The sequence below is a fragment of the Fusarium keratoplasticum genome, chromosome 5, assembly GCF_025433545.1.
Source record: "Fusarium keratoplasticum isolate Fu6.1 chromosome 5, whole genome shotgun sequence".
Lineage (NCBI taxonomy): Eukaryota > Fungi > Ascomycota > Sordariomycetes > Hypocreales > Nectriaceae > Fusarium > Fusarium keratoplasticum.
In genome coordinates, this window is record NC_070533.1 from 480,210 (window position 1) to 492,339 (window position 12,130).

Sequence of the window (12,130 nt, forward strand, 5' to 3'; positions counted from 1 at the left end):
CTGACGCAGATCCCAGCCCAGCCCAGCACGAGGCCCAATCCAATCATCGACTCCTCATTTATATGAGACCATCCCTACCCGCCCGCAGCGCAGACCGACAAAGGACCGCGTCACCGGGTGTTACCGGAGAATGAACAAACACGCGACACAGACACAGACGCTGTGTAAGTAACAGAGTCCTCGTCAATTTGCTTGCTTGTTCGTTTGGATAGAATATTTTTATGCTCTTGTCCTGCCTGCCTGTCCTAAACTCCAGCGCTATGCAATCCTGCTCCATCGTCTATTTCGTCCTCAGATCGTGAACGTAAAAGTCCAGCTTGTCGCTCTCGTATACATGGCCCTGTGGCTGCTCCGCCGGGCGATAGATCTTGTTTGGGTCTAGAGAATGCTCATGAAACGTCGGCTTCTGGTTGCAGTTCAAGATGTGATCCAAGCCTGGAGGGTGAGTTAATCGGAAGATGCCGTATCTGGCCATGTCAGCAATCGCTCTCGTCAAACGGGACGTGTACTTACGAGGGCGTGAATTTGGGCGCGCACACAATGGCCACGCTCTCAGGCATCATGACCTGATATCCAGCATGCGTGTGCAGGTCTCGAGAGCTCATGAAGCACGTCTGTGTCGGGTGCGTGTGGATCCATCCCAGCAGCAGCAGGTCTTCCTTCATACAGTAGTCAAACATGGACTCTTCATTCTCCGTCTCACAAGTATCCGAAGTGCACTTTTGGTCGGGGATCAAAAGACATCGAACAAAGAGGGCGTTGTTGATGGGAGTTCCGCAGAGCATCCCACACATTTCGAGCCCCCGGCGCGTGTTCTCGGACGCAATCTCGAGGAACTGCTGACGAAGTTGTCTGGGAAGGAACAGTGAGCGTATAGGGTCGCCATTCTCGAGATATGCGCCCGGCTTGAACGTCAGACGCTCCTTCTTAGGGAGCGTTGGCGGCGGGCTGATGGCCTCCTTTCGAGGCACCTGGGGTCGGTCGGCCGTTGTGGGTTGAGGAGATGGGACAAGAGGAGCGTATTGAGAGAGAGGAACTTTTTGAGGTAGACTCGGCGGAAGAGTTCCAGATCCCGACGTGGGGTATAACGGTTCCTTGGGTGGTAGCGAAATGGGTTCCTTTGGCGGTCGGCTCGGCTGGATCGAAGGAGTTGTCGGTGTTATTGACCTCTCATAATCCACCGGTCTCGACTTTGAGATGGACGGATAGTTGTACGAGTGCGATACCGGCGCTGTCTGGAAATCCCCATCATTACGTCGCTCACGAGCCGAATCGAGTGCCTGCCTCGTCGCCTCCATTTGTTGCCGCAGCTCATCGCCATCCCACTGATCCCATCTCCCTCCCCTCCGCCGGGACATGATATCCTCGTCTGATATACCAGCTTTCCTTGTCGCTCGTCTTGCCGTGTCTCTTCGAATCAACTCCTTTTGAGCCAGATCAACGGCTAGGTCTTGATTCTCAAAGGCGTCTAGGATCTTGGCGTTTCCGGTTAAGCTTGGGTCTCGGGCCGCAAACTCTTCATATCTCGAAGGCTCCGACGTCTTGTTCGCCGCCTGGGGCGGGGGCGCCATCCGTTCCCATTCTTTGACGGCATTCTCGATTTCGGGTTTCAGTTGTTCGAGGTCTTGAATCACACGTCCGATGCGCTTCGACAAGGCAGAAAATGCCTTCTTATTCTCGGGATCCTTGATCTGCGGGTGCGAGGGGAGGTATTGGAGTACGAGAACCGAGTGTCGGTAGAGCATCATGTATGCTCGTCCATAATCGCCATCGGAGACTGCAAACCCGGCCTACCAGCGTCAGCATGGCCAGCGGTGCAAACGCAGAACAAAGCATACCTCTTTATACAACGTCTCAGCAGCGCGCGTCCAGTGCTTGACAGGAATATTCGCGTTAAAGTTGAAGTTCTCAGCCTGAGCCACCAGCTCCTTGACCGTCGGGGGCCGAGCAGGCCGCATCGACTCCATTGTGGAAAAAGCGCTGTAAATAGGAGTCTCTCAGGGTCGTAGAAGCCGTCGCTAATGTCTTTATAACCAGGGCATATTCCCCCAAGCCGCCGCGCCACGTGTATCTGGTGAACAAAGGTTGGGAGCTGCCTGGAGTTGGATGTAATTATTCAGTGACGACGCGCGCCCTGCTTCATGGTCAGCCGGTACCTTGTTGCCCCTCCATGGCCGATGGCGGGGCAGGGCACCAATGAGGCTAACGGGGCAAGTCACAAAAGAGGTATATTCAACTAAACAGACTAACGCAAGAAAAGGGTCCGTTGCTTTCCTGCTCTAGCCTCCCAATTGCGCTGCTTACTCATCGCCTCAGCCACAGCCAAGCCCTCCCTCATCAAACCTCCTTGTTTTCTTGGGTCATGGAGATATGGCGTGGTTTATAGATGCAAATCGTACAATTCCCACCCGCATTGTCCACGCCATCTATCCCATCCAGTCGGATTCTACCTGATGCTTCCCCCTCAGGCATCTCTCAGAGTCCAGAGTGCCCAATGCTGACAACCTCCGGTTCGTTCCATACGAGAACAATTGCCGGCTTCGCGTACGCTTGCCCTGCCTTGGTTCGGGGTCCGGGGTCCTTTGATCCCCGTATTATTCACTTTCGCTTATTCCCTGATATTGTTTCCCAATCAGGCAAATGACCGACGCGGGGGTTGAAAGAGTCGGTCTGATGCGATTCTGACCAGTCCGTTAATTGTAGCGACCAGATCTTGCTAATCGGAGCCACTAAAGAGACGACTCATGAAGCGAGTTGATGCTAAACCCAAAACATGTTTTCTTCTGATATCTGTATCATGTACTCCGCCTCAACGTCCTGACGCCACATCCACATGCCATGATGGCCATGATGCGCGGTGTAGGTGTCGAATCACCGCCTCCTGCGCTGTGTTGGCCAACCCCACGGTGATGGGGGCATCGTCCCATCGACCCATGCATCCATGCCCATGATACCTGAAGGGAAGGAGCAGTGACCACCGCGTGGCCATGAGGCCTTGCTATGAGGCTGCCGGGATATCGTACGGGCTCCTTCATAACATCTCCTGAGCCGGGGGCCATGAAAGGTCAAAAGCCGGCCTCTCCCCAGGTCTTGGGCTCGAATCTTGTAGACTATATCACCATCTCTGACCAGATCTCACTATATCAAACAACTTGAACGACACCTAAACCACTTACATCCATCGAAAATGCAATCCATCAAGGACCAGTCTGCCGTTTCCGTTGTCGAAATCTCCCCCGAGATCGATATCCGCGCGACCAGCACTTGTAAGTTGCGCCTGGGCAGAGCCTCAATAGGCACTAACATGAGAAGCTGCTGTCAACGCTGCCATCGAGGTCTTTACCATCGAGGAGGGCCACGTCACCATCCCCAACGACCTCTGCCCCCTCGAGGTCCTCTTCAGCACCCTCCGCAAGGTCTCGGCCGTCTTCAACCTTGACATCTGCTCCGAGGTCGACCTCAACTGCCGCAAGATCCTCCACCGCCTTCTCCAGTCCATCTTCGACACAAACACCCAGTCCTTCCTTGAGCAGGAGACGTCCGAGATCTTTGCGCACCTCAGCGCCAAGCAAAAGGCCCGTATCCTCGCCCAGGCCATCGCCACCTTTACCATCCTCTTCCAGCGTCTGGCCGAGACTGGCGAAAAGGTCACCTATGGCGTCCTCAACCGTGAGGCTCAGCTCTTTGCCGAGAGCGAGCAGCGCACAATGATGCAGGATGCCATTGAGGGCAACCCCATCTTTGAGGACTGCCAGAGGAAGAGCGACATTGCCGATGCCATCCTTGCCGCCCTCGACGCCGACGAGTCGCCCGCTTCTCCTCAGCTCGTCGCTGCTGACGACAAGGTCGACTTTACTTTCTCGCCCGGTGCGGCGCTGGAGCACAAGAACATGGGTGTGCCCTGGGGGTTCACCGTCATGGCTCTCAACTAGATATTTCTGACGAACAAGTTTCACGACCGTGGAGTTTCAGGCGTTTCGGGGAACAATGGAGGAATACGAAGGAAACTCTCCCACTGGCATTTGTTTTAGCGTGGCGCTCATAAAGTGCCAAGGCCTCTTTTTTGATCTAGATGGCATCATCATCATTCAGATTCCATAGGATAAACAACTCAACTCATGATCTAATCGCTCCTTGTCCCATGTCCCCTTTTTTTGGTCAAGCTTTTTACTGGCCATCCTTGCCCTTGCCACCAGCGGCCGCCTGAGCACCCGACTGGATCTGGATGATCTCGGTCTTTTTCTTCTCAAGCTTATCCTGAGTTTCCTTGATTTGGTTCTCGAACCGAGAACTGCATCGGGCGTCAGCCGGGACACCTGACATGGATCGGAATGTCACTCACATCTCACTGCTGATGAAATCAAGGCGGCCCTTGACCGTGCTCTCAGCCTCTACCTTGTCCTGCTTCAGCAACACGGGGCCGGTGAGCTTGTAGATGGTCTCGCCGTCTTGTAGTCGGTCAAACTCCTGGTCGAGGTTTAGCAGGGGTTGGTGGTCGCGTGTTCAGGGGTCACCGCCTACCTGTTGGACTCCGAGATTTTCCTGCTTCTGGCCCTCAAGTTTTTGCCGCGAGGCGACTGCGCTCTGGAGTTCTAGACGTAGTTAGCATCTGTGTAGTCTTCTCAGGTCGAGAACTTGCCTCCTTGAAGCTTCTGGAACTCTTCCGACAGCGCCTGAAGACGCGCCTGAGGGTCCGACATGGCGTTCGACTGAGACGATGACAAGGCAAATGACGTGGTTCGGAAGGCTCAACTAGGCTAAAATATTCCTACCTAGAATTATCTCTTTAATGTCGTCGCCTAAAGTGAGCTCCTCGTAGGGTAGATTGATCTCAAGTTGTGCTGGTGCTGCCCCGCTATCCATCCCACCAGCGGCCGCTGAGTTCGCCCCGCTATAAGCATGTTTCCCCGCCAATCCAGGCTGCTCTGTCCCGCGATTGTTGCCTCATCCATCACCATCTCGAACGTCGGGTCTCCAACTTCTGCGGTGACGCCCACGTGCCTGTTGTATCGTCTTTTCTGCTGGGGAGCTTGCCAAGGCCTCGCTCTTGTCTTATTCATCTCTTCTTCCCTCCGACTCTCCTCCCTCCTCCCTCTTCGACCCCCCTCTCCCCTCGTTATCCTAGGCACCGTCACCATGTCGACCAACTTCCGCGACCGCGCCATCGCCGAGGTGCAAAAGGCAATCACCGCCGATCACAACAAGGAGTACCAAAAGGCATTTGACCTCTACATGTCCTCCATGGAGCTCTGGGTCAAGGCGCTCAAGTGGGAGAAGAACAAGGCCCTCAAGGTCACCATGCAGGAGAAGATGGCCACCTACCTCGACCGCGCCGAGAAACTGAAGCAGTTCCTCCAGAGCGAGGCCGACTCCAACTCGAACGGGGGCGGTAAGGCTGCCATGGGCGCTAACGGCACCACCACTGGGGGTAAGGCAAAGCCCTCGGCCGAGGACGACGAGAGCAAGAAGCTGCGCAACGCGCTGTCGGGGGCGATCCTTCAGGAGCGGCCGAACGTGAGGTGGGAAGACATTGCTGGTCTTGAGGGCGCCAAGGAGACTCTAAAGGAGGCCGTCGTTCTGCCCATCAAATTCCCCAGTCTGTTCCAGGGAAAGCGACAGGCGTGGAAGGGTATCCTGCTCTATGGACCTCCTGGAACTGGTAAAAGTTACCTAGCCAAGGCTGTAGCTACAGAGGCAAACAGTACCTTTTTCAGTATCAGCAGTTCCGATCTGGTGAGCAAATGGATGGGTGAAAGTGAAAGGTGAGTGTCTTTGATATGACGACATGGCGTTTCTAATGCATCTGCAAGGTTGGTCAAGCTTCTGTTCTCCATGGCGCGAGAAAACAAGCCATCCGTCATCTTCATCGACGAGATTGATGCGCTGTGTGGTCCCCGAGGCGAGGGCGAATCCGAAGCATCACGCCGTATAAAGACCGAGATTCTGGTTCAGATGGATGGTGTGGGCAACGACAGCAAGGGCATTCTAGTTCTGGGCGCAACCAATATTCCCTGGCAACTGGATGCTGCCATTCGACGTCGTTTCCAGCGACGAGTGCATATTGGTCTACCCGACATGAATGGCCGCGCAAGGATGTTTAAGCTCGCCATTGGCGATACCGACACGGCCCTTCAGGCGAGCGACTACAATGTGCTGGCTGCCAAGTCAGATGGCATGTCTGGTAGTGATATCAGCAACGTGGTTCAGCACGCCTTGATGCGACCAGTGCGAAAGATTCTGCAAGCCACCCACTTTAAGCCTGTAAGTCCAACTCTCGCCGCATGTGTGCGCATATCTAACAATCTACAGGTAATGAAGGACGGCAAGCGGATGTTGACACCCTGCTCACCCGGCGACCCAGAAAAGATTGAAATGACATACGACGACGTCACTTCGGACGAGCTGCTTGCCCCTGACGTACAGCTCAAAGACTTTGAGATGGCCCTAGAGGATTCGCATCCGACCGTATCCAAGGATGATATCGCGAAGCAGATTGAATGGACCAACGAGTTTGGCAGCGAAGGCGCATGATGAGTGGGAAAGGCAGAGCGAGTTTCCAGAATTGTCCTTTTTTCTTCTTCTTTTTAGCATGGCGGCGTCACGCGGAGTTTACTTGGGGCATCCACTGGTGAATGAATGTTGATATATAACGATTTGCAGGGAGTCGGGGAGGGAGGTATCTTGTGTGTGTGCAAGCGTGAAACCCTCTTGTTGATACACGCGAGCATAAGTTAGATGATTGACAAGAAACCGTGGTGTCTTGATTTGGTCTAGTATGTGAGTTTGCTTTTTCTTGAGGCTCTTTCATCCCATGTTGTAGGATCCACTGCGAGACGACGACAGATGGGCTTGAGGCGGATCTTAGAGTAACTATAGGAGGTCGAAGACAGTTGATGATGGTTATCCGAGAACTTAAAATAACAGGTTTTGTATACTAGTACTATATTCAACTTGGTTTGGTGTATAAACATCCATACTGAGGGATCCAATTGCTGCAAACCAGCTCCGCGAACCAAGGTATCAATCCGCTATAGGGTAAGCCATACGGAGGAGGAGGACAAGGACAGAAGTTTTAAGCAACCATATGACGCCGAGGACAATCGATGATAACTCTCTTATAGCTCGAAAAGATATCAATACTTTACCAATGCTTTGAAACTTTTCGTTCATCTGTATTCCTGTAGTGTCAGGAGTCTGGATAAGTATAGGTTGGAAAGTGTGAAGTTATGTTAAAGTCTGGGGAAAGAGAGGGGCAGAATTAATGAGCACAAAACGCTATTAGAAGAGCAGATGCTGACTTCTGAAAAGGTCGGATCATGAATAGGAATGTATATCTACTGTTTACCGAATTGTCCGGACTAGAAGATCGCAATGCTAATAAACCGCACGATAGCTTCCGCGCATATAGTACTGAACCCCTCCATCCCCATGACGTCGCCCCATACACCTCACTTAAACAAACAACAAAAGTCGGTGAACCACGGCAGAATCTCAATTTCTCACCCATCTCTCCAAACACGGCTTAATCCAATAGCATCCAAATCAAGTACCCTTGTCTTTTCCTTCATGTTTCTCGTTCGGCGGCACAATGCGAGAAAGATGCGGCCGTTCCTACGCGCCAGGGCAAACGCCCGCAAGCAGAGCACCCGTGTGACAGAAGAGATGCTCGTCGCGGGGACTCCCGTCGCAGAGAGGCTTAAGGAAACCGGGCTTTGGAAGTGGCAGAGGGGGAGGAGGGTTACGAAGGGTGTGCCTGTTGGTGATAAGCATCGTGTAAACATTGTCAGCGAGAAGCTATGCGGTAAACACCAAAACCTTGCACTTTTAGATAATCCCTAGCTAACTTGATTTTAGATGACATTGCTAATTACATTGGCCCCTCCCTCGACCGTCACCGCGGCTGCGATCTCATCGACATAAATCCCGGCGCTGGCCTCTGGAGCCGCACCCTCCACGACCTCGTCCAGCCCCGCAAGCACATCCTCATGGAGCCCGATGTCGAGGTCTACGGGTCCATGCTCTCCGACCTCATCGAGAGGCCAGGCGTGCAGCTCCTCCCAAAGGCCGGCATCCTCTGGCGAGAGGTCAACGACATGCTCGCGACATGCATATCACCCGAGAAAAAGGCAGACCCCAACGCCGTGCCGGAGCGCAACGATACCTTGCTCGTCAACATCAACATGTCATTCGCCCCCCCGAAAAAGTTTCAGATGTTTGAGTGCGTCAGCACAATGGTTCTATACCAGCTCATGTCATCCATAAAGACAGCCTCGCTGTTCCAGCAGTACGGCCTAGTTCGGATGCTAATCTGGGTCAACGACGACTCGAAGCGCAGACTCGTCCCGCACTCTGCTACGCGTCGCAAGAGGAGCACCTTTGAGGCTGAGCTCTCGTGCGAGTGGATCCGAGAGATCGCCGGCAAGGACGTCGAGTTCGAGGCCCAGGAGCTCCGGGACGAGTGGATCAACCTCGAGTCCGGGTATAATACTCTTGCCAGGATGAAAAAGGCCGGCCTGACCATGCCCTCGGACAGGGAGACGTTCCTCTACAAGACGATGATGGCTGATGAGAGCCTCATGGGCCAGAAGCTCGCCGGAGTCCGGAGACCCATCCTCAGCAGACCTTTCCGCACGGAGCTTGAAGGTCTAGAATCCGAATTCGCCTCGTCCAAGGAAGAAGAGCCTTCCAAACGCCTGAAAGCCCTCCGATACCGAGGAAGATACGACATTGAAGACTCAACCACGTATCATGAGCTCATCCAGCAAGGCGAGGCAGCATCCCAAATCTGGAAGACGGACCCCGCCGCCTTCGCCGCCGCCGACGCAGCATGGAACGCCAAGATCCAGCTCCTAAAGAAGAACAACCGCAAGGAGTACGTCATCTTCCGAGACAACTATCACATCTTCCGGCAAGACCCCCCACTGTTGCACTGGGACCGTCGTCCCTTTGAGCCCCTCGACGTTCGAGCAGACGAGTTCTACCCTCAGGTCCCCTGTGCGCTGCTCGACCTTCAACCAAAGACGATGCACAAGTACCTCCGACAGCACGGCCCGACGGCCCGCGAAGGAAGTCTAGCAGACGCGATACTGCGTTTCTGGTACAGCTACTCCCTGTACCCGGTATCCAAGGCCATGGACAGCCTGTGGCCGGGCTTCGGCAAGATGTTCCCCGAGATAACATGTCTGCGGGACCCTGCCAAGGGTGGTTCACCGCTATCGGGCGACGGAGAGATGCCCGCTCGGTGCGTCAACGAGAAGCAGTGGACTGAGATTGTCGAGACCTTTTTGAACTGGCCGTTTGTGCCCGAATACCAGGAGTTGGTGGGACGCATGATGGACGAGAGTGAAGGTGAGGATGAGGATGATGCCAAGAGTGGAGCTACAGGAGCTGGAGGAGTTGGAGGGTCGATGAACCTGTAGGATCCTTAATGTATATGTACCATATAGAATGCGCCATGACTGGATGAGTTTATGGCACTAGATCTTGGAACGGCGTTGTCCTGGATATATTACATGTAGAATAGAATATAACGAATATTGCTGGACAGCAATACTCTGGTTAATACTGTACAACTCCTTTTCACACCACGCCTTCACGGGATCACTCTCACTCCGCAGATCTCGGGTAAACATTGTTGATACATTGAAACGAAGCTATCAAACCATCCATGTCAAGCATGTCCCTACTTGACACTGGATCCCATGCCGTTTTGAGTCTATATGTGCTCGAACCGAACCGTAGTTACCTAGATAGATGCCAATAACCCCCCAAGCCGGTCAGTCATCGTTGCCAACCCGCAACGACATGCGTCAAGTCATGCCAGCCAGTTGATCTCTCTCGCGCCAAACGCCGTCGCCTCCAGCCAATTCGTAGGTCAACTCCGTACAGAATGAAACAAATAACAAGGGAAATCTTGAGCCCGAGCTCATGTCAGTGAGCTCTTCACATGTTGAAGCTCTGCCATGTCTTCTCGATTGATGGGTCCTTCTTGGCGTCTTCCACCCAGCCCATCTTGTCTCGATCGTCGGCAATGACTCGTCCGTATTCGAGGAGTAATCGAAGGACGTAAATCTGCATGTCCTCCTTTCGGAGCACCTTCTCTGCCCAGTCCCTACCCTCGAGGGCAATCTTCTCCGCCACCTTGTCATGTCCGCTGATATCCTTGTATCCAAGGAAATACTCCATGATACCGTAAAAGTCCTGGAACCGATTGTCCATGGGGACAAAGTGCACCCATGGCACAAGTCGGCTGTCGTGCCACTCTCGGAAGAGCGTGGCTTTGATAGGAAGCGAGGTCGAGTTGAGGAATCCGAGGTATCGGCCTGAAAACGAGTTCCCGTCGATATCAGGAAGATACTTGTAGTCAAACTGGTCGTGCATCTTCATCCCCTCGACCTTCTTGAAGTAGTGGTCAGTGTACCAACATGTGCCCTCGTCATTGTTGGGATGGCACATGAGGTCCACGAAGCCGACTTCTGACCACTCTCCGATCCATTCACCCAGGCGGCCCTGGGATTGGGCCTTCAAATTGTACTTTTCTGATGGTAGCACAAAGTTCTCGGGCACTGCCAAACCGGCCTCGACGCTCGATACCTTGGTCTCGTTGTTCATCGAAACGAATCGGTGGCGATGGAAACCTCGCCAGTTGTCGGCCTTGTTTCGTCCTCCAGTTGCGACACCTCGCCAAATGACCTTGCTGGTCTTGTCCTTCCAATCCACGTCGTTGTCTTCACCGCCGGTAAATCGTTCTTCGCCTTTCCAGTAGATCGGGGGAGGGAGGAGGATTTCGTTGTTGATAGCAAGCTTGGAGCCGCCAAACATGGGGAACAAGACCTTGGTCGACGAGACTGAGATGGGGTTGATGAGGAGACCATTCAGGCCTTGAAGATCGGGTTGATGGCAGATATCGCTCGAGAGGGTAAAATTGGATACGAAGCCTTCGAAGGAGTGCTCTTGAGCGTTTGCGATATCGATCTCTGGAGGCATGTTAAATGTTTCCTTCATCTCGGCCGTGCGGGCAGGGCTCTCTGGTGGGCAGCCTCGCCGGGCAATGGGCCAGTAGGGGCCTACAAGTGTTAGCGAAACGGACTATTCGAGAGCAAAGAGGGTCATACTGGTCTTTTCCCATCGCTTGAACGGAATTCTGGCGTATCGGTCATGACGGCCCGGCGGGGGAAGTGTCTGGAAATCAGAGATGACATCCTTGGTTGGCAGCAGAGCACGAGACTTGGCTCCGGCAGTCAAGTAACCATCAATGTCCTCCCAGGGGACGACCAAGCGAGGCTCGTCCATTGCGTTGAGAGGCATGTCCAGGTCGGGGATCAAGTGCTCAATGGATCGAATCATGTCGAGCCAAATCTGAGTCCAGAACCAATCGCTAGTCGAGTTGGCCTTGCCATTTCGAATATGAATCGACATCTCGAAGCTGTATGCCTCCTTGCGGATAATGGGCTGGGGAACGCCCCAGAAAGGCTCGAGATCATGGTAAATCTGGTCCCAAAATTCCTCCACGACGATAGCATTGTTGGCTTTCGCAAACTCGAACCACTTGTCGAACCCAGGGGGAGGGTGACGGCCACGGCGCTGTCGGTAGGCCTGGGCAGCCTCTTCGAGGGTGTGGGATTCCTTCGCAACGAGTGCTTTGTATGATTTTCCAGCATCGTGGATGAGTTTATCTATGGGGTGGACGCCCCTCACGCCAGGGTCTGATACGGGTTTCTGGTCCTGGGGCAGTAGTTAGCACGTGGCAACAAGGTCGCGATGCGCTGTGACGTACAGAAGGCTTTGAATTGCCGAAAGGCTTTACGTTCACAGGTTGTCGAGTAGGGATATTAATAGAGGGTGTTCGCGAGCTTAGTGTCCAGAAGGCAAAGAGGAACAGGCCAGCGACGACGGCGAAGCGTATAAAAGGGGTGGCGCGCCGTGACCTGAAGCCAGGCGCAAGCATCTTGACCATGTCGGCAGAAGTATTCGATTTCGATTTCGATTCAATAACGGGAGCGTCGAGCGGCGACTGAGAGCCGAGCGACGCAGCTCAAGGGCGGCGCAAACGCAAAAGATATCTGACGCCAGCGACAGAAACGGTTTGCGCAGCGAAGGGGAAAAAAAGTTCCAATCGAGGGCGGAACGT

At 53.7% G+C, this 12,130-nt stretch overlaps 6 protein-coding genes across 6 annotated transcripts; 3 read left to right on the plus strand and 3 right to left on the minus strand.

Annotated features, from left to right (window-relative positions):
- Nucleotides 1-280: 280 nt before the first annotated feature.
- On the minus strand, nucleotides 281-1,967 carry NCS57_00680700 (MPN domain-containing protein; the record flags this gene model as incomplete). Its single annotated transcript, XM_053056681.1, has 3 exons — nucleotides 281-467; nucleotides 514-1,790; nucleotides 1,839-1,967. The coding sequence occupies 3 exons, from the start codon at nucleotides 1,965-1,967 to the stop codon at nucleotides 281-283; spliced, it is 1,593 nt and encodes a 530-aa protein (XP_052912876.1).
- A 1,220-nt stretch (nucleotides 1,968-3,187) lies between these two features.
- NCS57_00680800 (uncharacterized protein) lies at nucleotides 3,188-3,932 on the plus strand (the record flags this gene model as incomplete). Its single annotated transcript, XM_053056682.1, has 2 exons — nucleotides 3,188-3,266; nucleotides 3,313-3,932. The coding sequence occupies 2 exons, from the start codon at nucleotides 3,188-3,190 to the stop codon at nucleotides 3,930-3,932; spliced, it is 699 nt and encodes a 232-aa protein (XP_052912877.1).
- A 235-nt stretch (nucleotides 3,933-4,167) lies between these two features.
- NCS57_00680900 (uncharacterized protein) lies at nucleotides 4,168-4,700 on the minus strand (the record flags this gene model as incomplete). The annotated part of the gene is made up of 4 exons (XM_053056683.1): nucleotides 4,168-4,291; nucleotides 4,343-4,467; nucleotides 4,522-4,592; nucleotides 4,640-4,700. 4 exons carry the CDS (start codon nucleotides 4,698-4,700, stop codon nucleotides 4,168-4,170), a joined length of 381 nt encoding a protein of 126 aa, XP_052912878.1.
- Nucleotides 4,701-5,136: 436 nt separating this feature from the next.
- On the plus strand, nucleotides 5,137-6,531 carry NCS57_00681000 (uncharacterized protein; the record flags this gene model as incomplete). The annotated part of the gene is made up of 3 exons (XM_053056684.1): nucleotides 5,137-5,762; nucleotides 5,811-6,261; nucleotides 6,310-6,531. The coding sequence occupies 3 exons, from the start codon at nucleotides 5,137-5,139 to the stop codon at nucleotides 6,529-6,531; spliced, it is 1,299 nt and encodes a 432-aa protein (XP_052912879.1).
- Nucleotides 6,532-7,545: 1,014 nt separating this feature from the next.
- NCS57_00681100 (RRNA adenine N(6)-methyltransferase) lies at nucleotides 7,546-9,419 on the plus strand (the record flags this gene model as incomplete). The annotated part of the gene is made up of 2 exons (XM_053056685.1): nucleotides 7,546-7,801; nucleotides 7,855-9,419. The coding sequence occupies exons 1-2, from the start codon at nucleotides 7,567-7,569 to the stop codon at nucleotides 9,417-9,419; spliced, it is 1,800 nt and encodes a 599-aa protein (XP_052912880.1). The 5' UTR covers nucleotides 7,546-7,566.
- Nucleotides 9,420-9,942: 523 nt separating this feature from the next.
- Nucleotides 9,943-11,956, minus strand: NCS57_00681200 (CAP10 domain-containing protein; the record flags this gene model as incomplete). The annotated part of the gene is made up of 3 exons (XM_053056686.1): nucleotides 9,943-11,066; nucleotides 11,115-11,724; nucleotides 11,777-11,956. The coding sequence occupies 3 exons, from the start codon at nucleotides 11,954-11,956 to the stop codon at nucleotides 9,943-9,945; spliced, it is 1,914 nt and encodes a 637-aa protein (XP_052912881.1).
- Nucleotides 11,957-12,130: the final 174 nt, after the last annotated feature.